At 44.2% G+C, this 26,440-nt stretch overlaps 1 protein-coding gene across 1 annotated transcript in view; it reads right to left on the bottom strand.

Moving 5' to 3' along the window:
• ODAD2 (outer dynein arm docking complex subunit 2) overlaps positions 1 to 26,440 on the bottom strand; it is a 1,183,909-nt gene that overhangs the window by 427,846 nt on the left and 729,623 nt on the right. The window contains exon 11 of the mRNA XM_069648108.1: positions 24,533 to 24,679. Within this exon, the coding sequence (XP_069504209.1) occupies positions 24,533 to 24,679 (147 nt within the window). The remainder of the gene's footprint in view (positions 1 to 24,532; positions 24,680 to 26,440) is intronic.

Genomic DNA, 26,440 nt, shown 5'->3' with positions numbered 1-26,440 from the left:
GGAATGGACGAGATGCGTACAGGAGCGGAAACTCCCAATCCACTACGAACGCGTCTCCTAAAGCTCTTCTTGTGGGAAATTCCCTGGAGCAGAACAGTTCGCACTTCCAGTTGACACTGGTCTCAAACAGATCGACTTGAGGGGTTCCCCAAAGGGTGAAGATCGCTTGAAGGACTTCCTGAGCTAGTTCCCATGGGAGACTGCGTTCTGCCTGCTTAGAGCATCTGCCGCCGTGTTGTCCTCTCCAGCTAGGTGAACCGCTTATGGGGAGATTCCTTCTTCAATTTACCAGAACCAGAGCTGCATTGCTTCTCTGCACAGTGGTAGTGACCCTATGCATCCTCTTTTGTTGAGGTAGTACATGGCCAGTGTGTTGTCTGTCATAATCAGGAAATAATTTCCCCGTACAGAGGGCAGCATGGCCTTCAGCGCTAGTCTGATTGCCCTCAGCTCCAAAAGGCTGATGTGAAGTTTGAACTCCGATGGAGACCAACAACTGCTGATTATCAGATCATTGGCGTGGGCTACCCACCCTGTGAGTGAGGCGTCTGTCACCAATTGTTATCTCCGCCCATGGTTTCCAAAAAAGTTCTCCTTTCAGAATGTTGTCCTCGCATGCCCACCACAGAAGGTCCTGTGCGACTCTGCTCGGAACCTGAAGGAGGTCTGACATCCTGTCTGAGAATTGGGACCATTGAGTTCTGAGGGCATTGAAGGAATCTAATTCTAAGACGGGCCTCTGGCACGAGATAAAAAAATAAAGGATGCCATGAGGCCCGAGCTACCTCAAAAAGTCAAAGCCCGGAAGACGCTGGACACGCTGAAGCTTGGTGACCAACTGCTAAATGTGTTGAGCCCTCACCTCGGGTGGCGAGGCTTTTCCCAAGGATGCATCCAGGACCGCTCCAATGAACTGGAGTCTCTGAGATGGTATCATGTGGGACTTCTTGTAATTGAGGGAGAAGCCCAGTCTGTGGACGGAGTGGCAGGTGATACTGAGATGTTCCTAGGCTTGTTCGGGTGAACGTGCCCTGATCAACCCATAATCCAGGAAGGGGTAGATGTGAATTCCCCCTTCCTGAGACTCGCTGTCACCACCGCCATCAACTTGGTGAAAACCCTAGGGCAGAGGTCAGCCGAATAGCAGAACTCGAAATTGATGATGAGAACCGCCAACGGTGAACCTGAGGTACGTTCTGTGCTTGTGATGGATTGGCACATGAAAGTAAGCACCCTGAAGGTCCAATGACACCATCCAATCCTGAAGCTGGAGGGCCTGAAGGATCTGAGAAAGTGTGACCATCTTGAACCTGTCCTTCCTGGGGAACTTGTTCAAGTATCTCAAGTCCAAGATAGGTCTCAGTCCATCTTGGCGATTAGGAAATAGGGAGAATACCATCCTCTGTTCCTCTCCATCATAGGTTCTGGCTCTACAGCACCTTTCTCTAGCAGGGTCAAAATGTCCTACAACAGGAAAGGATCTGGAACATTTAGCAAATGGCTTTCCGGTTGATGATCCCGAGGTCTTTGTGTAAATGAGAGGCAGTAACCCTGGGCTACTGTTTCCAGCGCCCATGCATCCAAAGTAATACCTTGCCATTCTTTCAGATGCTGTGGTATTCTGCCTCCCACTGGAGTGTCGTGAATGAAGACCTCAGAGTGGCTTTGAGATGGTTGAAGCATTGGCTGATGGTAAAGATGACGTTGATTGGGCAGGCTTTGCACCTCTCCCTCGTCCAGCACGAGGGAAGCTTCTTTGTCCTCTTCGACTAGCCTATCCTCTCGTTCTTCCAACTGAGGTGTAGTAGTGAAAGGACCTACCCCTCCAAGGTGATCCGCTGGGGTGAAAAGGCTGTGGCTGTACCTAAGGACTTGGCTGCCCCTTTGAGTTCTGCAGCTTCAAGGGTTTTGTCAGCCTTATTAACAAATAAATGGGAGCCGTCAAAGGGCACGTTAGGGATTCTGGATTGTACATCAGGTGCAATTCCTGACTTCCTCAACCACGCAAATCTGCGATCGACAGTGCTTGCTGCTATGGGCCTGCTAATGCTGTTAGCAGTGGCCAGACCTGATTGCAGAAACTTGCACATGGCCTCCTTGCTATCCCTTACCAGGTTCATGAAGCCATCTCTTTCCTCACCTTAAGGGATGTGATCAGCCGCCATCGCTATGCAGTCCCACAGGGTGGATGTGAACTTTGCAAAGGCACATGTAGATTTAGCAGACTTTAAAGCCATGCTGCTAGCAGAAAAGACTTTGTTTGCCCAAGAGTCAATGCGTTTGTCATAACTATTAGAATGATTGGGTACACAGCTTGCTTGGCGGCAGATGTAGCTACCTGTACGACTAGGCTTTATGGAGTTGGATGTATTGACTGGTAGCCAGGGTCGCTACTGGATGGCCTGTATTTTTTAAGTCCGATTTTTGTTTAATGCAGGGCTGGACTCTGGAGCCTCCGAGTTTGATGCAACCTTTTTTTGGAGGGGCACATGAAATGGTAGTATAGGGTCGCATTGAGGACCTTTGTCCAATATATCAGTTAGGTTGTCTTGTTCAAATGCAGGAGTTGGTCTACTCCATCCCATGAATTGTACCACTCTGGACATTAGGCGTCTGTAGGATGCATCTGCATGATCAGCCAGGTCCAGTTCCCCAAAATCTAGTTCTGGGGAGGTGTCTACCCCACAAGCTGTCTTTAGGGTGTCATGTAGCTCCCTAACCCAGGTCTTTTCTGAAATTAAACATTCGGGTACATTAGTATTTTTTTTTTTTAATACTAACCGTATCCAATTGAAAACCACATGTAGGTGTATAATCTGGTTTCATAACCCTCATATATTGATGTTAAGGATCTGAAAAAATCCTTTTTAGGTAAAGGTTTTAAAACCTTTTCTTGACGTTTTTGTGGTAAAGGTTGTTAGGCAGAAACCTGTGCAGTTCCCTTTGGGACCACTGCAAAAGATTTAAGACTACAGGTGTTTGGCAGTAAACCCACTTGGTAGCAGTCTGTACCACACAGATTCACTTGGTAGCTGTGGCTGAGCAGTCAGACTTCCCTCAAGAAGAGTTCTGCAGTATACAGAGTATTCACAATAGGTCAAAAGAACACAGTAGAACAAGCAAACACTGACCAGAGCTTGGTGTAAAAGAGATATAATTATTTATTTAAAACCACATCTAATAAAACACACAGGCACTAATATTAAGCAGTTCAAAAACACGGTCACTAAAAGATATACACTCCCTTAAGAGAATATTAGCCAAGTCTTAAGTAAAGCCCCACTTATTTTCAGACAGCGGTGAGCGCTTAACGTAGATGGCACTCTAATAATTCGGGAGAGAAAGGCAGAGCATAAATTGAAACAGATCCCAACATTTTCAAAAGAACACAACAAGAGAGGAAGGCAGAGTCAAACCGTGAAGTTAGAGTTCAGTTGCCGGATCCACTTTAAGAGGATCAGAACGAAATGTGTCCAAGGTCACACGGTTGAAAAGTGCATGAAAGTCTCGAAAAGTTTCAGAAAGAGTTGGACCAAAAGAAAGGGACCAGTTAGATGGTCAAGGCGGCCATCCCAGTCCAGAAGGTTAAGGGATTATTATTACCTTGTAGCAATCTTTAGAAAGGGAGGCCTGGTGGACACAGTATCTTAAAGTGGTGAGAATACTCCAGCGGGGGCAGTTGTTCCTGGCAGCGGATGCAAGTTGGTGCTTCGTCCGGGGGAAGAGAGGATCTCGTCGGCGAGGAAGACAGGAGTCCGTTGCACTGTCAGGGAAGAAACCAGCCGCGGAGTTCTCAGGTCAAAAAGGAGCGGTCCTTTTATTTGCGGTCCAGTGGTAAGTGGCTATCCGGTTGCCGGGGTGCTTGGCACGGGCAATTCGACTACAAGAAGTCCTGGGATGCGAGGAAAAGAAGGTAAACTGGTTGTGCCCACCAGTCAGGGGAAGAAGACTCTCCAGCCGGGAGATCTTCTCTGTCGTTGGGAAGTGGTGAGTCGGTTCCGCAGGGCTCCACCGGTGGGGTCGTCGTAGCAGGTCGGCTCAGCTTCTCCCTCAATTCTCAGGTCCTGTGGCGACTTCTGAAGTTCCAGTCCAAAAAGCCCTGCTTTTATGCAGCACACCCCCATTCACTCAGCCTGCCTGTCAATCAAACATGCTAAGTGGTGAGCCACACAAGAGTGCGACTTGAGTTACCAAGGTAACTCAGTCCAGGGCGCCTAAACCCCCTCCCACACCCCATGTGGTACCCAGACAGAGTGGCACCACTTTTGGAGGCTTCTGTGGAGAAGCCTGCCAAAAAGTGGAACAAAGGGCTCGACTTGGGTTGGAGTCACAGAAGAGAACACAAACGCCACTTTAGAATCGAGTCCTGGCAAAAAAATACCAACCGGCGAATTAATATTAAATAAATAAACCGGCGGTATGTTCGAGGCTATGAGAATTAAATCATTAAAGTTGGTAGCTTCGAACAATGGGAAAATCCCATAGAGATATATTTGCGGTCGAATATAAAAATTAGTATCCACTGCCACCAGCCAAAACTCGATTAGGGGGGACGGAGATGTGCCCCCTCGACTAACAGACCCTGGGGCAATCGAAATGCCTCGACCAGTACGTCCACAATATGATGGTTTGTACTGGTTTCTGTTCATAATTTGGGACTAGTAAAGCCAATGGTGACTTTACATGCCCTGGGAGACAGTAGTCAGTCCCAGGGTATGGAGTCTATGGTGGGGTGTCACTATGACACCCCTGTGTCACTGCACGGAGGGTGCTGTTTAACACACATAGTAAAAACACATGAGACTCTATGGAGTAAAGGACCCCATAGCCCATAAAACACATTAACAGTCAAAGGAACACCACAAATCATGTCCAAGAGTGGGAGAAAAAGAGTCTCACTCTTGGCAGGAGAAAAAAAAACAAACTCCAGAAATCCAGCAAAGCTGCTGGGGGACTCACTAGGTTAGGAAATTCAGCCTAAACAGAGAATTCTCCCTAACAAAGGTGTCCAAGAATGTACAGTCAGCATCAATATTTTTTATATTGGCATCGATGGTGTCGACGTCAGTGGTGTCTGATGGTTTTGTCACCGATTTCTCGTCTCGTCGAGTACTTCAAGACTCTTGAGTAGTCTAAGGCTTATGACGAGGGCGTGCAGGGTTTCGCTTTGGCCTCATGCTGGTCATCAACCGTAGATTGGCCGCTATTCTTATGCTTAGAGGAGGCCGGGGCCTGATCCCCAAAGATTTTGCACATTTTCTTCCTAAGGAGTTTCCGCTCATCTTTGGAAGAGGATTTAGTCTGGAAAACTGCGCTCCTTTCTTCCGAGGTAGGCAAAGAAGAAGAAGAGGAGAGGGTGATCTCTGCCTTCGCTTGGATTTTTCTGATGACGGCGAGGAGTGTCTCCACCTCAAGTGGGATCGTTTTTTTGACCTTTTTGTGAGGAAAGGAATCTCTCAACTCATGGTAAGACCCACATTTCAAAGGAGTGGACAGGGATTTGGGGTCAATCCTACCCACTGATAGCTTAGCCTTGAGCTCTTTTAAGGCCTTGCCTGTCATCGACAGTCAGCGGTTGCATGTTCGATGCGCAGGCACCAGATGCATATTTTATGCGGGTCCGTGATGGCGTTGCATTTTAGGCACTTTTTCAAGCCCGTCTTTGGAGTAGTCGGAGCTGCCATTTCGAAACGATTTTCGAAGAAAACTGAAATGTGCCTTAATTCTCGAAGCAATCGCATTCGCAGAAAAACAGAACTGAAGCCAACGGTCGCTGCGCGTGGTATATGTACTCGACGATGACGTCAGCCAAGATGGGGCTCCTCGAGGGACATTGCATCCACATTCTCGATGCACAGGGTCCCCTGCACAGAGAAACATTTTTCAGAAGCAGCTGAAGCTGGAAACTAAGACATTATAAGATGAGGAATATGTGGGAGGACACAATACATTCGAAAGGTAGTGTTTCAAAACATACAGTGGCAAAGGCTCTGACTTGGGAGCCCGAAAGACATGTATAGTGGCCCTGGCCAAAGGCTGTGGCTACCTATGTGGCCCATTGTAGCCTACTGGAGAAATATGTATAGTGGACATGGCCTTCGGCCTGCATAAAGGCCATGGCTTGTGGCCCGGTAGTGTTTTAAAATATACACTGGGCACGGCCGAACGCCCTGGCTAGTGGGACCGAAAGACATGTATAGTGGTTGTGGCCACCTAATGGTTCCAAAAGGAAACCTATTGGGGGGCACATGTACAGTTGCCACAGCCGAAGGCCAGTGGCCCATAAATAAACGATGGTATGACAAAACCCTTGAAAATTCACTGAAAAAACCCCTAGTGAAAGTGCAGTTAAGTTGATCAGATTTAACGCAACAAAACCCTTGAAATTCAGCTGCTGTGGGAAGTCATGACCAGCATTCCTCAGCGCATTCCCGTTGAAAAGCCCATGAACACATACATATTATAAGAGAAACTTTAAGTGGGGCAAACTAGACGGCAAAGGCACTTGGGTTACCATTTAATGCAAAACCATGTATAGCTAAAAAGAAAGCTGCAAACCTTGGAAAGTAGAGATGTACCCCTAAATCTCTTAAACATGCAATAGATTTGAATAACTTCCCTCGTTGTGTGCTTATCTTATATATAAGTTGTCAAACACATTATTGAAAAATCTGTAACATAGATTGATGATCCTCAGTGTGATTTGAATCACTTTCCCAGCTGTAGGTTTGTCTAATATATAATTTGCTTATCACATTATTTAATTTACAATAACATAAATTGATAATCCTCAGTATGGATTTATTTGATTGTTAATTTCTCAGGTCTTGCCGACATGTGTTTCGACCTCTGGTCGTTTTCAAGGCATTGATATATACAAACAAGCTGGTGTATCCTTATCTTGAGGTCTAAAATTCCCTTCCTTCAGTGTTAGAGTATATATCTTTGGTGGATGTCAAGTCTGCTTCTCAAACTCACAAATGATTACTATCAGCATCTGTTTAGTTGAAGTTCGCCAGATCGGAGTGTCGTTCTGGTCGGGTATGGCTTTTCTCGTGGTAATCTTTTCCTCTGTTTTCCCCTCTGGATTTATTTATTGTATTCATTTATTGGATATTTGTAAGGTGCCTATAAAACAAGTGGTGTTTCAAGGTGCCTCAGAACAAAAAAAAGGGGAGGGGGACAAGGGTGAAAGATAAAATGATGGTCCTACTAGGCCTTGTGACATTCGGATTGTGCAACTGCAGAAGAGAAGTGCGAGGGGAGGGAGGGTTGAAGTGCAGGTCTGCCGAAAATGAAGTGCTAAGGTGGGAGGGAAGGGTGAATGGGAGAAGAACACGTGTTACGGGGAGGCCTAAGGGCCATGGAAAGTGCCATAGAAAGTAGGAAAGCGCAGGGAGGTGGCAGGGGGGCTCTTTGTGAGGGTGAAGGGGCCCTGTAGTACTCGGAGGGAACCAGGCAGCCAGCCATAGATGCAGAGGTAGGAGCTAGCAGGGGAGGGGGGGGTGAAGGAGGAGGAGAAGAGGAGGGTCTTGGAGCAGAATCTAGAGGAGCATACGGAACTTAAGGAGTTCCGGCTCATGCCTGAAAGGGACAGGAAGACCATTCCAGAGGGTGGCTCCTGAGAAGGAGAGACATCTACCCCCCACTCTTTGCTTAGAGAAGCAACAGATTCGCAGAGAGTTGGGGCTAGCAGCCCAAAAGGCTCTAGCAGGGAGGTATTTAGGGAGAGTGAGCTGGACGTAACAGGTCCCATGCCCCAGAAAGCCTTTTGGGTGATGCAGAGGGTCTTGAATTTGATCCTAACAGCAACCGGGAGCCAGTGGAGAGAAATTACTAACCCTGCTACTGCTCTGAATTGCTTTGTAATCGCCGAGAGCGTTCCAACCGGATCAGTGATCAGGAGGAGCAGGTAATCTGTGAAGGCAATGACTTTGTGCTCTTCACCGCCAAACATGATTCCTCGTATGTCCTCACTCGTCCTGAATGGATCACGTACATAAGCCGGGATAGAGGGCATCCTTGCTTGGCATCTCTGCTAACTTTTATCCCCCGTGATAGGTGTCCATTGATTGCAAGTCGAAGAAGGGGTGCCTGGCAGTTGGCTCTAGTTAATGAGAGGAACTTGGACCCAATCCCCATGTTTGGAACAGAAATATCCATTTGACACAATCAAAGGCTTTTTCCGCATTGAGTGTCAGCATCAATGCAGGGTACTTTGATTTGTCAACCTTCTCTAGTAGGTGGCACACCCTGCGAATGTTGTCAACGGTATGTGTCTGTTTTATAAAACCAGACTGGTCGGGATTGATCAGCTTGGGGAGGAGCGCTTCTAATCAGGATGCTAGCACCTTTGTGCAGGTTTTTGCATCCAAGTTGATAAGCGCTATCGGGCGGTGTGATCCACATAGTACCGGGTCCTTGCCTGGTTTTGGAAGTAATACGACCTTGGCTTCCTCCGTTGAGGGGGTAATTTGTCCGGTCCTGCCAAAAGACTTATACAGCCTAACCAGTCGTGGAAGCAGCTTCTCACAGAGGGCCCTTTAGAAGATTGCCGGGAAGCCATCCTGTCCCGGGGACTTCCCCAAGGGAAGGGCAGCAATAGCTGCTCTTATTACCTCAAGGGAACTATCCTTCTCTAAGTCTTCCCTCTCCTGTGGCGAGATATTGGGGAGAGAGCAATTGATAAGATACCTAGAGAGGCCCTCCTCCTCTGGTGAGGTGAGTCCAACGAGTATAAGGCGGTATAGTACCCTGCAAATTCATCAAGTCTGTACTTACAACCTCTGATTTTCTCTGTGTCTAAAGTATCGTCGTTGATGCCCCTTTCTTTCTTATTTGACAACTCTTTCTTTCTCTGGCCGCCCAGCTGCACCTTGCTCTCTCTTCATGGCCTGATCTTGCTCGGCATCTGCGGCCATCTCTCCCTCCCTCCACCACAGCCTTTGTTGATTGCCCTCCTGGGTCTTCTTAGCGGATTTAGGGGCTGTGTGCTGATCCTTCCCCTTTATTTTTCTGTCAGTGATATATGTGTGTGGGAGGGAATCAGCCTCACCTCCTCTTGCTGCCTCTTGTTGCCCCCTATGTTGCCTGGAGTCTCGCAGGTCCGCACGCCCCTTCTTTTCCCCTTTCTATTCACAGAGAGGGCTGAGGGCCGCACCACCTCTCTCTAGGAAGGCCTGACAGAGGAACCGAGGCAGTCCTCCCACTGTTATTCGCTGGATCTTCTCGACTTCAAACCGGGTCCTTGCGGACCTCACACTTTACAGGGTTTGTTGCTAGCCACCCCTTCCCGGCTCCTGTCACCTCCTCGACATGGGAATCCTCAGGTCTTCAGGACTCCTGCTGCCTTGCTGGTGAATGGGCCCAATCAGGAAACTCAGGACAGCGCCGCCCCCTCCTCGTTCCCTCAGAGCTCAATGTTATATCTTTTTATATATATTGGGCCACTTAGACTTCTGCAGGCTAGGCTTCCTCGGGAGTGTCTTTGGGGGAGCTTTGAAGCTGAGTTGGTAGGAGATACTAGGGGAAACTCAGACTTTTTCTGCAACTGAACACTATATCACCCTTTCTTCTGCCTCTGAGGGAACTCATGCAATAGAATAGGGAAGGACTAGATAAGAACATAAATCTACCTGGAAAAATATAACAAGTTTTTTTAAAGTGTACTTACTTGTGAATGAGTTAGTTGGTAACTAACTCAGAGTGAACAGTTACAAAGGTTCTTACTTAACTTGAATGTGTGTTGTGCAATTCTGAAAGGTATATGTAAGGTTGTTTTACTCACCTGTGAATTGGTTGTGCCTCTTCTCAAAAGTAATACTTTTGGCTTCACTTACTTTTTGTATGTAAGTTCACCAACTGGGTCTTGTTTCCCCTGACCTGCTGTATAGCCTGTCTAAACTATGTTTGCCATGGGTTTTACCTACCTGTAATAACATGGGGCCTCATTCCGAGATTGGAGGTAGTCATGGCAATATTTGCGCCATGACTGCCTCCAATAACGGTACCGGCGCCGGTCTTGTTCAATGGGGATTTACCGGAGTAGTTCCACCTTTGCGGCACTGGTAAGTCCCCATTGAAAAAACCATTCCCTATTCCCATTTGAGCCCCAATAGGGCTCAATGGGAATGGGGAAGTAGCTAATAACGGTACCGCAATTTGCGGTACCGTTATTAGCTCTGAAGTCCCTTAGCAGGTCCCGTCCATAACGTTTGGTCAGACCAGGCGTTAAAGGAGGGACCCGCTAAGGGAACTCGTAGTAGGGCGGTAAGGGAGTACCGGCACCGGTCTCCTTACCAGTGCCCGGTATCCCTTACCGCCCTACTCGTAATGAGGCCCATTGAGTCATTCTTAAATTGTAACATTGGGTTTTGCTTTCCCTGGTCTGTTTTATACAGATTCTAAAACAGTTTTAGGGTTATAGCTACCTTTATGGGTTGTACTTACCTTGATCTACCTTGGGCCATCCTAAAATAAGTTGGAACGTCATTGCTTACCCTAGTCTGTGTTCCACTGACCGGAAAAGCAACTGTAAAAGTATATTACAACATTAAATTATAGTTGTCTAGAATAGCTGTGTTCCAGTCTTAAAAAGTGTTCTGTAGGTGTAGCTGACCTCGGTCTGCCTGATGCAATCCTAAATTAATGTAAAGAGTTGTTGCTCACCTTACTCTGTGTTCCACTGAGCTGGAAAGCAACTGTAATTGTATATTACACCAAAAGATCTTACTCACCTAGTATAACTGTGGGTTATCCTGAATGTGGTTATATGTTTCTACTGTTCCTTGAATGAGTGTTCCACTATTCAGACAAGTATACTTGCAGGTTGTTTTACGAAGTGATTCCTTAACTGAGTGTCACTGCACAACTGCTAGGGTCTACTACCCTTGTATTAATGAAAGTAACTTATGCTTTATTCCCCATGAAAAGGTGTGTCCTATACTAAAAGTGTTTGAGTAAGGTCTGACTTGCCTAGAAATACTGTTTGTTTTTTAAACAAGGTTTATGCTTTGGTCTGTGTACTTTAAAGCATTGTGGTGTGTGTTTATACCATATTTATAACTCTATGACCAAGAACTTACCTCCCCGAGATTTATCTTGGCCTAACTTGTATTTAGAATAAACCTTTCTTTTTTTTATAATACTTCTGGTTGTCAGTGTTTCTGTTGAACCCTTGGTATACTACAAATTCTTTGTACCTTCCTACAACCATCTCTCCCTCCTAAAATAAGCCTGGCTGCTCTGTCTACGCTACCATATACTCAGGTGGTACAGCTTTATGCTAAGAGTGGAGTCTTGTACTGTCTCAGTTGAATGGTTTTACTAAGCCCTTAGTTGGACTTCAGAAAAACTGTCCTAACAGTGGCCTTGGGAAGTTTTATGCAAAAGTACTAGATTCAAGTTTAAATCAATGGACTGTTGAGAAGACAGTACCGAGCTATATGCAGGCAGGGTTTTTCCCAAAAGGGTGGGGACAACAGAGCAAGCTCTTAGATTATATTTTTGTCCAGAAAAGGGTTCTTTTAACCTAATACTTGTTGAACTTAAGGCAGTTTTTGACAATGTTAATCCATATTTTCTGTGGGAAACATTAGCAAGTCAGGGTGTCCAACTTCAGCTGCTTAATGCGATTTAAATCGATTAATGTTGATAATGAAGCAATTGTTATATGGGGTATGGTGGTGAAAACTCCAGTGACCAGGGAACCGTTATTGTACTCTTATTTTCTGTGTTTATTAATGATATTGCTGTTTTTCTCCTGTCTTTGTCAGTGATTGCTACTACAATTAATGATGTGAAATTAAGTATATTTATTTTTGCTGAGGACACTGTCCTTTTTGCCACCTATAATATGGGCTTCAAGAAAGAATTCCAGGAGTTTTCTAGTTCGTGTTATATGAAGGATCTAGTTAGTAATGCATTCTAGACTAAAGTAATGCCTTGTCATTAGAAAACATAGCCATCTATCAAATTAGAACTGAATGGCGCTAGGATTGAAAATGCTCACCACTTCGACTATCAGTGCACGATTTAATAATAAGAGGAATTGGAAATGTCAATTACAAAGAAGGGAACTTGTTATGAGGAAACAGGCATGTGCCCCTCTAAACCTTTCTAAAAGATTTTGGGGAAGAGTAGTGGAACCGACAATAGACATATCTAGGGCGCAGACCCAAATCTGCAAGTTCTTTATGGTTCTGAGTTATGATGTCATAATTAAATTGATAGTTTGATCATCAGTGAGAATACATTTGACAAGAGTCTGGTGTCTCTATCCCAGGGTTCTATGAGAATCTCAGCGAAGATGGAGGTGGCACAGACGGGGATACAATATGCTGTCCAATTAAAGCCTGTACTGTTATGGCTACAATTGTGGCTTAGTGAGGAGTTGATTGATTATAGGGAACATATATTTTTTAAACACTTTATTTATTATTAATAAACAAGTTGAACAAAGAAGGATAACACTGACATACATTACATCAGGGTCTTGCACTCTGATTACAGAAAGCATATATAAGTTAAACAAGCAATTATAACAGCGTTAAGATACACGTTATAAAGTCTCAAGTAAACTACTACAAATTCCTATCCCATAGTAAAAATTCTTAAACTCGACTACAACAGACAACAACAAACAAGACAGAACACCATACATAAATCTCCACAATCCCCTAACAACGCCATATAGAAAATAAAGCATACATTTGGTAAATAGCAACTGTATAATTCATTAAAAGAAGCCCAAATTCTAACATAATGCTCTTCTCGCTTTTGTTTTCTGAACATTACTTTCTCATAGCAAGACAAAGTACGGACATCCAACAGCCAATCATCTACATCCGGCTTTTCCCTTGATTTCCAAACTTTTAGTATTTGCTTAATTGCCACTACCCATACCCTATTAATCCAATCTGTTCTTATCGCAGCCTTATCCCCTCTCTCTCTGCTCGATCACAAAATTGTCGAATGACATGTACGCGGGAGCGAGTCCTCCAGGATAATATCTAGTCTATTAAGGACTTCACTCCAAAAGGTGGTGTAAGTGATTTCAATCCAGCACACACCCAAGTCAACGCTCAGCATGTAATGCACAACTGAAATCCTTATTTATTTTTGTCTACAAGTTCATTATTCTGAACGATATACCACTCATTTCACACCCTTCTCCTGGAACCCCCCACCCACCCCTGGTCACACTGAACCAGGAATCAGGCTGGTTTGCAAAGGTAAATATTTATTTAAGTATTTAAATTTGAATCACAATATCTTTAATAAGTACACAACAATCACCAATGGGGTGACAGAACACTGAATAATATATTTAGTACACTAGGAATAGGTAATAAGCAAAACAAATGCAGCACAGAAAATAATACTTTTGTGTTGGTTCAGATCAGATAGCACTGTGGTTAGCAGTTCCTCCTGCAACACCCCTCAACCCCCTTATAGGCAATGTGAAGAGATTGGAGGAGAGAGCGGGTATTCAGGAATAGCACAAAACAGAATATCAGTCCCACTTTCCCCCAGCAAACACAAGAGAAAAACAGAATTTACTTTTCAGCTGTCTGACATGATTCCTGCCTCTCATGTCCCCAGCCCTCCAAGATGTCAGGCTGGAGCCAGGCCACGAGCACCTACATGGCCCTCAAGGGCCTCTCCATCCCTCCAAAGACCCACTTGGAGTCAGACTTGGCACTTGTGGCACCAGACTCACTCACTCACATAGGATAACATTGGGGATTGGACTTGTAGTGCATTGATGGGGACAAGATGGATGCCCCCACATATTTCGGTTCACAGAACTGCATGTGCAGTCTAGTCTTTTGGGTGTGGTTCAGCCCAGAGACACCTGGGATACCCAGAGACTATTTAAGCCACGCCCAGGCTGAGAAACACGCTTTGCGTTTTCTGCACCTGCAGCGTGACACTCACCGTGTTCGGATCGGTCTCCAGTAGGCCTGCATCTTTCTTCTGCGCTCAGCTCCTGCAAGAACAAGAACACCGTTAGGAACAGCCTTACCTTGCGGCGCTTCTGCCCTTCATTCATCGCTCCTTCTGTTCTGCGGACATCTTCGGCGGTGTCATTCTCATCCCGGCACGTCGCTTCCTAAGGAAAAGGGAAAAGGACAGAAAAAAAGGCCTTAGTAAGCATTCTGCAAATCTTCGCTTATTTTTAAAGACTGTACGAGCTTCAAACGCTTACCTGAATCCCAGTCGCTCTGTGGGAACTCTGTCTCCGGAAACTCTCATCCATCTGCAAGAGGGAAAAGACACTCCAGGTTAGCCTGGAAACATCTAGAGGCGCCGCATACCACGCTTACTCACCGCATTTGTTCTTCATAACCGGCATCCACGTTGAAAACGTCACGGCACCGAAAGACACAGACACAGAAAAAGAACTCAGTTCAATACAAATACGAAAGGGGTGCATTGCACATTGTGCTCTCACTCACCTTCAGTGCTACTCATCTCAGCAGCACGCCGCCATCCCCGGACGCCGGCCATCATCTAAGGAAGGAAAGGAACAAAGTTAGAGAACTGTTCAAAAGACTCATTATACTTACCCGTCGGACTCTTGCCAGTGAAGTAACTAGGCAGCAACGAGCCGGCATCAATCAACGCGCCCCTGCCCTGAACGCAGAGCACACTATCCAAGAAAACAAGGTCAGCTGTGGATCAAAGGGAAGGGTTGGACCCCGGGGAAGAAGGGGTTCAAGCACACAGAGACAATAGGGAGTTAAACTCTACCAATCCTGTGTTTCAGGCCCAGTCTCCAGTCGAGTAGCCTCCAGGGAAGGGTTCGAGGTCGTAAGAGGTCAGACAGGCTGAGTGACGTCCCCGTGGATACCAGGTGAGCGTTACACTGTCAGACTGGCTTTCAAGATTGACTTTAGAAGGGACTGGGCAAAAACATCAAATATGGTCAAAATTGCTGAAACTGTTATAAATTCTGATGGGAGCCGTTTTGGATAGTTGCACACAAGCACAAGCAATGGTTTGGTCAGCAGAATTGAAATCCTAATGTTGGGTTCTAGGGATAGGTACAGATGTTAGCTACAAGTAGGAGTTGAAATTTTGTTTCTAGCACAAAAACTGAGGGAGTTATGGAGTTTTTAGTAAAGGTCATTTTTGTAAAATGGGCGCGAGAATGAAAAACAGAAATGCACTTTTAAAAAAGACAAATGAGTTTGCTTAAACTATGGGATGACTATGAAGAAGCGAATACCACACAGGGATTACAGTCACTGGATCAGGGTGACCACCTGATAAGGAAACCCGACTTCTTCAGATGAAAAGCAAAGGGTCAGCACAAAGATAGTTCTAACAATACTGTTTCTGAAGGGAAGATAGGATGGGTTGAAATAGGGACAAGACTATGCAAATATACCATGGGACACAGTTGTTCCTATTTATACTCACTGGATAAGTTTTTAAATGGGACCGTCAGTTCTGGTCATTGGTGGAGTCTGGTCTAAGAAAACAGCACATCAGGCACGGGACTGGATCCTCTAGGCCGGGCGCTGGATTGGCACAGGATCTGCTCTCCTAGTCTGTGGATATTTGAAACAGCTGGATGGTGAGTTCCTCAGGCAAGCCTAGTGGTAGCAAGCCAGAAAAATTCTGGATACTGGTTCAAAATGCCCTTCTCCCACCACACAGCGCTTCACTGAGTGGGGAGAATCAATTTGAGGATTGGGCCTTACTGGAAATCAATGGTCTCTATTGCTGGCAAGAGATTTGGCATCTGGATCTGGATCTGGAAGAATATTTAAAGCTGGATGTAGGAAGCTGGATCAGAGTGCTTTGCCGGAATCAGGAAGGTGGCTGGATCAGTGAGTCCCTATCTGCCCTCTGCTGTCTCTATTTATGCCTTAAAAATGACATCACAAGGGGGTGTATGGGCCGGCTTAGCTAAGCTTGCCCCTGTGAAAGGTGATTGGGTCAGAGTCTACTCTCTGCCTTGATAGGAGGAGAGACACAGAGTGTCTAGTTTAGTTTAGTTTAGTTTTAGTTTATTAATTTGTATAGCGCGCCATACCCTGGAGTATCAGGGCGCAAGCGGACAAGGAAATGCTCAACTTAGTTACAGGTACATAGAAATGGGGGTACAAAGATGCGCTGAGCTTGGTTACAGATATGCTCAGCCATTGCAAGTACAGAAAAAAAGGCAGGAAGTGTAGACATAGGCAATATTACAGCAATCGAATGTGAACAGGGAGACATAAGCAGAATTATAGCAAGCAAATATGAACAGGGAGAGATCCAGGACAGGGGTGCGAGGAGCATGCTCCTGTTCACGTAATATATAGTTATATACAGTATTGTACAATGTGACAAGTGGACTAGTTAGTTGTCATTGGCTCTCAGCCACCTGGTGAGGTTTTGTCTGAATTTAGCAAAAGGCTGAGGTTCTCTGACGTCATGGGGGAGGGAGTTCCATAGCTGCGCCGCCTTAACCGGGAAGCTGTTACCTCCTATAGTGGCAAGTTTGAAACGCGGGACTTGAAGGCAGTTTGCGTTGGCTATTCTGGTAGGTCTGGAGGAGGTTCTTTTACGTAATCTATCCATGAGGTAAGGTGGAGCTTTGTTGTTGATACATTTGTGGGTGAGGGAAGCGATTTTGAGATGAATTTTGTCTATGGTGGTGAGCCATTTGTGTTCTCTTCTTGTGGAGGATATATGTTCGTTTCTGTTTATCTTGAGTGCTGCTCTCAAAGCATTGTTCTGGAGCACTTGAATTTTGTGGATGGTCTGTTTATTAGCTCCAATGTAAAGTCCATTACAATAGTCTAATTTGGATAGTATCAAGGCTCTGGCAAGTGTAATGCAACTGTCTGTGGAGAGGAATTGTTTGCTCGCTCTGATAAGTTTGCATGTATATGCTGTGGCAGAAGCTAGAGAGTTAACTTGTTTGGTAAAGTTCATGGTGGCGTCTAGGTAAAATCCTAAGGTTTTTACTTCATGGGCTACTTTTATGTTGTTCCCATCGATAATGAAGTTGTCATAATCATGGCTGAGTTTGGATATATAGGTAGTGGTGCCCAGGATGATAAGCTCAGTTTTATCATCGTTCAGGCATAGGCCGTGTGTGGCCATCCATGCCTGAACGATGCTATAAATTCTGTTCACTAGGGCCAGGTCCTTGGCGTAGTCTCCTGATAGCGGGAGGAGGATCTGGGTATCGTCTGCGTAGTTAGTGTAGGCGATACCCAGATGATCCAATTCATCAAAGAGAGGCTTCGTAAAGACATTATAGAGGGTAGGTGATACACAGGACCCTTGTGGAACACCGCAGGTTATGGGGACTGGATCTGCTGAGGCTGATGGCGCGAAGACTCTCATGGTCCGATTGCTCAGGAATGACTTGATCCAAATTATGGCCTCTTTTGAGAAGTGGGCTGCCGAGTCGAGGTGATTACAGAGGACTTTGTGGTCCACTAGGTCGAATGCCGCTGATAGGTCCAGGAGGAGAAGTAGGGCCGCTTGGCCATTGTCTCTGCAATCGTCTATTTGGGCCTTAAGGTCTATTAGCGCTGTCTCGGTCCCATGTTGCGGCCGGAAGCCTGATTGACGGGTTCCAAGTAAATGGTTAGTCTCTAGGAAGCTTTGAATTTGCGAGTAAGCCACTTTATCTAAGATTTTTAGAAGAAAGGGCACCGTCGTGATGGGCCTGAAGTTAGTCGGAATGGCAGGGTCAAGGGTTTGCTTCTTTAGTAGTGGCAGTACCCAGGACTCTTTTAGGTTGATCGGTACTGAGCCTGAGGTAAAGGAGGAGTTGATTAGTTTGGTTATAAATGGCGACAGTTCTCTCGCAGCATCCTTGATGAGTTGTGCTGGGCATTGGTCGCCTTTGCAGTTGGACGGTTTAAGTCCCAGGATGACCTTTTCTACCTCTATGGTCGATACCTTAGAGAAGCAGAATCGGGCTCCCAACTTGGGCTGGGGCGGTGGCGCTGAACTCTGAAGGATGTGTGGTGTTAGTGATGCCTTCTTGATGGCAATTTTGGTTTGTAGGTTTGCTACTTTGTTTATTAAGGCAAGTTGTATGCTAGAGCACCATTGTTTATCCTTGGTGCAATTTTCTTGGGGTACAACGGGTGTCTCTAATTCTTTCAGAATGCTGAACAGTTCTTTGACACTAGATTTTGAGTTGGATATTCTAGTATTGTAGGTTTCTTGTTTGGCTAATAGTATTTCTTTCTTGTATTGGGAGGAGGCTTTGGAGAGGTTGAGTTTATTTTTGACTGATGGGGAAAGTCTCCAAATGGTTTCAAGTTTTCTTTTAGCCAGCCTAAGATTTTTTAGGTGGGGCGTGAACCAAGAATTGAGGTGTTTTTTAGGTTTGCTGTTTCTTAGTTTGAGCGGGGCTATGTGATCCAAGGCTGAGGACATGGCTGCATTATAATGTTCGACTAGCAGATTAGGGTCCATGCAGTCAGATAGTGCGTTTAATTTAGGTAGTATAACGGGCATCAGATTTTCTGCTGTCATTAGTTTTTTATTCCTCGTTGGCATAGGTGGGGCAAGTGAGGGCGGGGCAGTGACCTGATAGGTTGTCACTGAGAATAATAGCAGGTGGTGGTCAGTCCAGATCTGCGGTACAGAATCTGTAATATTTACATCGCAATTATGTTCCGCTATCCAGTCAAGGATGCGACCTTTGTTGTGGGTGGGTAGTTTAACTTTTTGGGAGAATCCCAGCTCTTTCAAGGTCAGAGCAATCGCTGACGATTGGGTGTCCTTAATGTCATTGTACCCTAGATTAAAATCTCCTAGCACTATTGTTTGGGATGTATTTTTTAGGTTGTTGGACAGGGATGTCGAGATGTCCTCAGAGAAGGTTCCGATAGGACCTGGTGGTCTGTAGATGAGGATGATGTTTAGGGTTTGGGAGTTGGCGGTGGCTATTTTGACCGTGAGGGATTCACAGGATTGCATATTGGTAGCAGTGATGATCCTCATGTCCAGGCTAGTTTTAGCTATAATTGCTAGACCTCCACCTCTGGAGGTAAGTCTGTCCGCGCGTAGGATTGTATAGTTGTCTGGGACTGCTAATGATAAGGCTGGGCCAGCCGCATCATGTAGCCAAGATTCTGAGATGGCCAAGAAGTCTAAGTTGTCTGTGACAATGATATCTGAGATCTCTGTAGCGTGTGCGACTAGCGACCTGGCATTTATAAGTGCGCCTTTGAGATGTGGTTTGTGGTCGGTTAAGTTAGGGCTGGAGATGTTGTGACTACCTTTGGTTGTCTGTTTGGAGTTATATATTTTAGGTCTGTTATCTTTATGGTGTAATTTTATGATGCTGAGAATCCACCCCTAGCCACTGGAACACAAAGTCTAATGTTGGCAAAATACATATTTACACATGTGCAACCTCTATAAAAATCACATATACAGACTGCATATTTTACATAGCAGCTATTCCTCAAAACCCCATAGCCGTGGGATCATGTTTCCCCTTTCTATGGAATTTTGCCCTTTTCGCTATGAACACACTTTTCAATTTTTATGCAAGTTTCCACAAATGTGCGTTTTAACATGGGAATGAGTGTATAAAGTTTCACAATTCTAGCGGAAATACAGACCCCATAAACCCACATTTATTGCCATTCCTGTTCAGAATAAGCTACAAGACTGTACTAAGTTTTCAAAGGTAGTGCTAAAAATTAGGTTAAATAATCTGCCATTTTCAGATTTTGCACCTCTTTTGATAATAAGTTATACACCTTCTAAAAATATCCATTTCATATCCTGTTAACACCAAATGGTCAGTATTTGTCACTCCTTGAAGCGTGTGTTGGCCCTCTCCTTTGGAATTTGCTTCTGTCAGCCAGGAGTTTCCTGTGCTGCAGCAGTTTTACAGCCTTTCACACCTTCAATGTCCTGGGTTGGAGGAGGGTCATTGTTCCTTTGCCCTTTGGATCAGGTTCTGTTCAAACCCCGCAATTAACACCTCTCTGAGTTCCTGCTGAGAAAAGGCATTCCTTCTGGGAGAAAACCTGCTTTTCAAGTCCTGGCAACTTCAGCCAAGCTAATTGCTTTTCAAACTTAGCAAAACCCACATTTGTTGCATCACATACAAATACATTTCTTTCTTGGCCTTAAAATCTGTGGAATCAAAACACAACTAAAATCTGTATTTCTTTTTTGGCAACAATCCTGTTTGTGTTGCTAATTCAGCAGACATTTAGTTTTAGGTCAAATTGAAGCTTCCTCAGTTCTCCTCTGACAGCTGTCATTCAGGCGGCCCAGGGTACTGCACGCAGATTTTGGCATGGCTGTCAGTTTTCAGACAATCCAGTTTTCTTTTGAATGTTTTGCTCTTCATATCAAGACTTTGTATGCTTACAATGCTTCATTAGATACATGACTTTTAGCACCAGGCAAGATTGTGAATGTTGAAAAGTGTTGTGCTATAAGCATTTTGGAGTTTTTGGAAACAAAACAAACGTCAATTGTAGGCACATTTTTGGTTTCACTTGCAAAGTGCTGCTTTTCTCTGTGCACTCTGTTTGCTGGTCATGGGACCCACTGGCACATTTCTGCAGGATGTGCTCTATTCCACTGCACATGCACCATGGGTGGCCGGTTGTGCATCCCTCTTTTTGTGCGCTGAAGCACACGTTTTTTGTGGGTTTTTGTAGGTGTTTGGCACGCACAATGGTTTTGCCGCCACTGTTGCTGTTTCTATCCCCATAACTGGCAGGGTGATGCCACATAGCATAGCGGAGTGGGTCAATGCATCCCACAGTGGACACCCTAGAGCATGTCCATAGCCTATGGGATAAGGTGCCCCCACGAAGACCACAACCCCAACAGACATCATTATCCAACAGGCCTAATTTGGCCATTTGAGCTGGGGTCCAATATAATCTACACAGAACCCTTTGCCTAATATACCTTAATCCTAAATACATTTTCGACTGCACACCCACCGGGAGCAGACTTTCCCATTCTGCACTTGAAATGTCCAAACCCAATTCCTCCACCCAAGCCTGGCGAAGTTTCTCCCACCCTTCTACATGAGAGATTTCTATTGGCATTAGTTTCATATATGTAGACACTGCGCATGGAAGAGATTGGATAATCGCACAGATCATGGGTCGCTCTCTCATGGTACCCACTAGCATTTCCTGACTTTCCAACAGAAGAGCCCTTAGGTCTCGATAACGTGCTTGTCCCCTATCTCCTAATCCAAAAGAGACCCTCAAACGCCGAAAGGAAATCATACCACCATCTTCCCAGACATCACATATCCTCAATTTGCCCCTTCTGATCCAACTTTGCCAATTTAAGGTCTTATTGGCTTTCTGCATTGTGCCACAAAGACGCATCATAGTGTATCCAAATGTTTTCCCCTCTACCTGCCATAAAACTTTGTAAGGCCCCTCTCGTAGCACTCAAGGTAGGTAACATCACTGTAGAGTTCGGCATCTTAAACATAGAGTACATACCTCACAATGCATAAGGTGAAAATTGTTCACACTCAATCTGCCAGCAGGGGACATATTCGCTGTCATCAGAAAAATAAGATGTTGATTATTTTAGAACCAATCCAGTTAAATAATTTGCTAGATTAGGGTAACCAAATCCCCCTTCCTTCACAGAGCGTGTTAAAATGTGTTTAGGAATCTTAGGTAGTTTGCCCTCCCCAAAGGAACCCTTGAAAGACCTTATTGATACCACCAATGACCTTCTTAGTGAATTTCAAAGGGACGGATTTGATAACGTAGAGGACTTTTGGCAAAAGAACCATTTTGATGGCATTGATTTTTGCCCAAAGACCCAACCTTAAGCGACTCCATTTTGATATGTCCCTCCAGATTTTCTCCAAAATCTGCAAAATACTGTATTATGCCATCTTTTTCAGGTTGCGAACCAAGTAAATTCCCTAATATTTTATTGCACCCATCTCCCATTGACAATTCCAAGAACCCATATCGCTCCTTGGGTGTCCGACATCTAAAGGAAAGACTACCGTCTTTTCCCAGTTTATCTTGTGACCAGACAATGCTCCCACCTCCTCGAACATACACTTCAACTTTTCACTCCCTTCCAGCAGGTTTATCAAAACAATGGTCATATCATCCACGTAGCACAAGATTTTGATTTCGCTACCCTCAAACCTAAGCCCATGAAGGGACCGCTCCTGCTTTATGTATGAAATCTGTGGTTCTATAGCTAGATTAAATACATATGGGGACGACGGGCAGCCCTGTCTAGTACCCCTTGACAGAAAAAATGGAGAAGACATAATATTATTAACCCAGACTCTAGCATTAATGGATGAATTTAGCATTTTAATAACTCTGATAAAAGTATCCCCAAAACACACTTCCCTGAGCGTGCGGTCCAAAAAAGTCCAATTAACCCTGTTAAAGGCTTTCATATTTATAATGGATTATATGGGCGGTATCAAGAATAAACAGTGTGAAGTCATTGCCCTGGTTTATACATATGAATGTTGTGACAAAGATTAACATGTGACATTTATGTGGCAGTTCTGACTTGATAGTTTGCTCGTCTTTGAACTTAGAAAAGAGCGCATACTGTGACTGGGTGGTGACAGATTTTATGAAAACAGTCAATGATAAATCCTCAGTATTGAAATATATCAAGATTAATTTACAATTGGGATATGAGCTTTACCTTAATTGCAGGGGTAAACATTTCAAGTTGCAACCCACTGGCCAGGCTTAAAAAGTCACTCCGTTTTCCACAGACACAGGACACCATTTGCTACTCGACAAGAGTCAATTCTCACAAGCCCATGGGCAGTGCACATTTTGAGGCCTGCTAATTGAACATCTCCTACTCATGAGTTATTTCTAAAATGTTATCAAGCAATCCTTGCCTTGATGAGTTTTCCTTATTGTTGGAGCAATTCGATTACATTTTTGCCTATGTGCCATCGTTATAATAAAGATTAATATAACATTTTATTCTTTATTCACATTCTCAATATACCTACAATAGTTGGAGCTCTCGATATATGAAAGGCAGCAGTTGGCGAGGCTATCAGTTATTTCCCGATTTCTCATCATGGCATGGAATAGACAACGAAATATTTGAAATAAAACAATATGAAATTCAATGTAGGGTTTGATTTCTTAGTTATGTGGATTTTTAAATAAATTAATCATTTGCTATTTTAGCTAATATGCATTATCTAATAAGGCATCAATTTGTGAATCGATGTTGTCTATTTTAAGTATCTGTTAATATGAATATTATGAAGTTGTCGTTAGTGCGTTATGCAATTTCTAGCTTGATTTTATGTGATTATTTCAGAAACATACTGCATAAAATGAACAGAAATGTGCCTCTACACTTTACCCTCCTGCCCCGCGACTCAGTCAAAGAAAGCATACTAGCTTTTTAATTGTTATTTGGGGTTTTGGCTTCCCCGCGAACTGACTTTTTTTGTTCTACTATGCAGAGACCAATAAACCTTCCCCATGATAATTTGCCAACACACACCTCTCCTCATATTGCTTTAACTAGGATTTTGCCACAAAATGAAGTTACAAGGTGAGACACCAGTGTTCATAAACTAAAGGCTGTTTCAATGTAAGGGTGTACCTGCTGACAAAGACAGGCTTCTTTAAAATGGGTTACCTTACCACAGACATGCCGTGCCCCTTTTTCAGCTTTTCAGCTCTTTCATGTGTGGCAGTAAATATGCTTGGAAATCCATAAAGTTCAACGTGGGGCTCATGTTATGCACCCTCAATGATAAAAGCAGCAAAATCTCTGATTGGAATTTGTAGTAGGAAACATCTCCATTATAATCTATAAATCACACATCTGCCTCAGGCAGGTTTTCCTAGCTGAAGGGAAGGTGACCCCCACACATGCATGTGAAATGGGACTGCAAGAGTTCACAAACATCTTCGGACATCCCTGCTTTATGGTCTATCACTTGAAACATATTCCAACAATCCAGGAGGGTATAGCATATGTCAACCGTCGGTGTGTTCAATGAGCCAGTTCATATGCAGTTATTAGGAGTGTGCCCAATACTCATATACTCAGGGAACACTTGGCTGTCCAACAATTTCTGGTCCATTCAGCTCTCCCTTATCACTCAGGGTTCCCCTTTGAATAAAGAAAGCTGTGGGTTGACCACAAGCTGCTATGCATATCTCGCAATGAGTTACCAAACCCATTTGAGAATCTGGCCTTACGATTCTCAAAAATACAAATATGATGATGACGAAAATAACAAAAGGCTTTCACGCCAAGACCAACATAAATACTTATTTGTCACTTCATCATTTTTGTTTATAACATATTGACATTTTTGATTTAACAAAATGAGTTATTAGCGAAAAGCAATATCTGTGGAATTCATATCTCAGCATATGAGTCAATTAAATTGCATTGCATACGTACATAACAGATTACATTCTAAGAAATGGTGACTTAATGGGAACAGCTCTGCTTCTGCTTTACATATTGCAATCATATATGCAGACATTCAAGCTGTGCGGCATAGCTAATCAGTGACAAAGGTCCATACCTTACACTTGAGGTCATCTGTATCTAGCAGATTGATGAGTACTTCAAGGCCCCCAACATCTCTAATTGCCAACTGGCTTGTTTCCTGTGACAAGTTAAAATCTCGCATTGAGCACAATGCTATTACAGTAGCTGTCGGATTCCCACCCTGAAAACAAAAAGGCAATTTGGATGACAAGTACAAGGACAGAAATTGTGACATTATTAACAATTATATAAAGAATGTCTATCTTTGCATTAGATAATTAAATTAAATAAAAATTCAATAATTACAACGCACAGGTCTTCATTTCATTGGCACAAGAAACAAAATATGGCCCAAGCAAATATTTTTAAATACGTGTATTTATTTTCATAAAAAGCTCTGAGAAATACTCCTAAAAAAAGCCTTGTGTTGTCTTAGTGGCCCTGGGAGGCGGGGACATCTAGCGGGATTTCTAAACCTTGGAATTTGAGCTTGCTGCTGTGTCACTATGTTCATGAATTGTGGGGTGAGCACAGGCTGCTCCAAGTGATGAGTTGATGAGCCTGTTTTTGTGCTTTCAAACTATGACTTCACATGCTTTTGCAGTGTAGACGAATACCAGTTGGAAGATAGCACTGTGGGATTAATGGGAGAACATTTCTGTTTGCTCAATCCAATCGGTCACATCTCTGCTGTTGTTGGTGCATCTTTTGATGCCTACATGGCATTTGATCACTTGGAACGCTTTTCCTCTTTGCTATTTGGAGAAAGGTGGTCATTGGTGAATTTCTATAGTCATTGATTCAACTCCTGTGTGAATTGTCTGTTGTCAGGGTTAGAAATAAGAGGGTGACTTCTCATACCTTAAAAAAGGCATTGGACGCTGTTATCCGATTTCAATTCTCAATGCCCAGTGGACAGGAACAACTTTTAATGCCCTTAGGTCTTTAATGCTAATTTCAACTTAACCCTCACGATAGGCACATTTTTCTGTTTGGTAGCATTTCTGAATTATTCACAAATTGGACCAAATTTTAACCTATCCCACATTACCCACAAGCTGATAATATGGCAGCAGGTCACTGACAGTACAGAAACAAGTGACTCTGTTATCCAGGGCTCTATAGCCAAGGATGTTTGGCGTAACCACTTCCAAGGGCTCTATAGCAAGACAAGACATTTCCCAAAAAACGATATTGACATATCCTTGCAGAAAGCGACACGTTTCCCCAGAGGCCAGAATCCTTACAATATCGGACGTTTGAGATGCGCTCTGTTTATAGAAGAGAGGAAAAGTGCCAGAGCCTGATAAAATACCAATTGCCGTTTTTACGGTAGAGCCTGTAATTTGGGTGCCCGTTTTGCTTCGCCTTATTAATGAGTTAATCTTAATGAACTGAGTACCGGAGACTTGGGCAAAAGCCAAAATAGATGCCCATATATATAAAAAGGGGGCAGAGAGGACCCTGCGAATTACCATCCACTATCTCTATTGGACGCACCAGGGAAGATCTTCGCAAAGGCTAGGTTAGCTTTCCATGACGACCCAGGGAGGAAATGTGCCAGAGCCTGATAAAATCCCAATTGACGTTTTTACGGTAGAGCCTGTAATTTGGGTGCCCGTTGTGCATCGCCTTATTGATGAGTTAATCTTAATGAACTTAGTACCGGAGACTTGGGCAAAAGCCAAAATAGATGCCCATATATAAAAAGGGGGCAGATAGGACCCCTCGAATTACCATCCACTATATCTATTGGACACACCAGGGAAGATCTTCGCAAAGGCTAGGTTAGCTTTCCGTGACTACCCAGGTTGATTGTCCATTCAAACTCACTAGAGAGTGGGCATGGGCTATGGAGGGTGGAGGCACATGATGTCGTTTTTGGCTAGTAGTAGTGACTACTTTGTAGGTGAAATACAGGCTAGTGGGTCTGTCCCTTGGC

This window comes from Ambystoma mexicanum, chromosome 2q, assembly GCF_040938575.1.
Source record: "Ambystoma mexicanum isolate Mex_15411 chromosome 2q, UKY_AmexF1_1, whole genome shotgun sequence".
In the NCBI taxonomy this organism is placed as follows: Eukaryota; Metazoa; Chordata; class Amphibia; order Caudata; family Ambystomatidae; genus Ambystoma; species Ambystoma mexicanum.
This window is presented reverse-complemented; position numbering and strand designations above follow the sequence as displayed.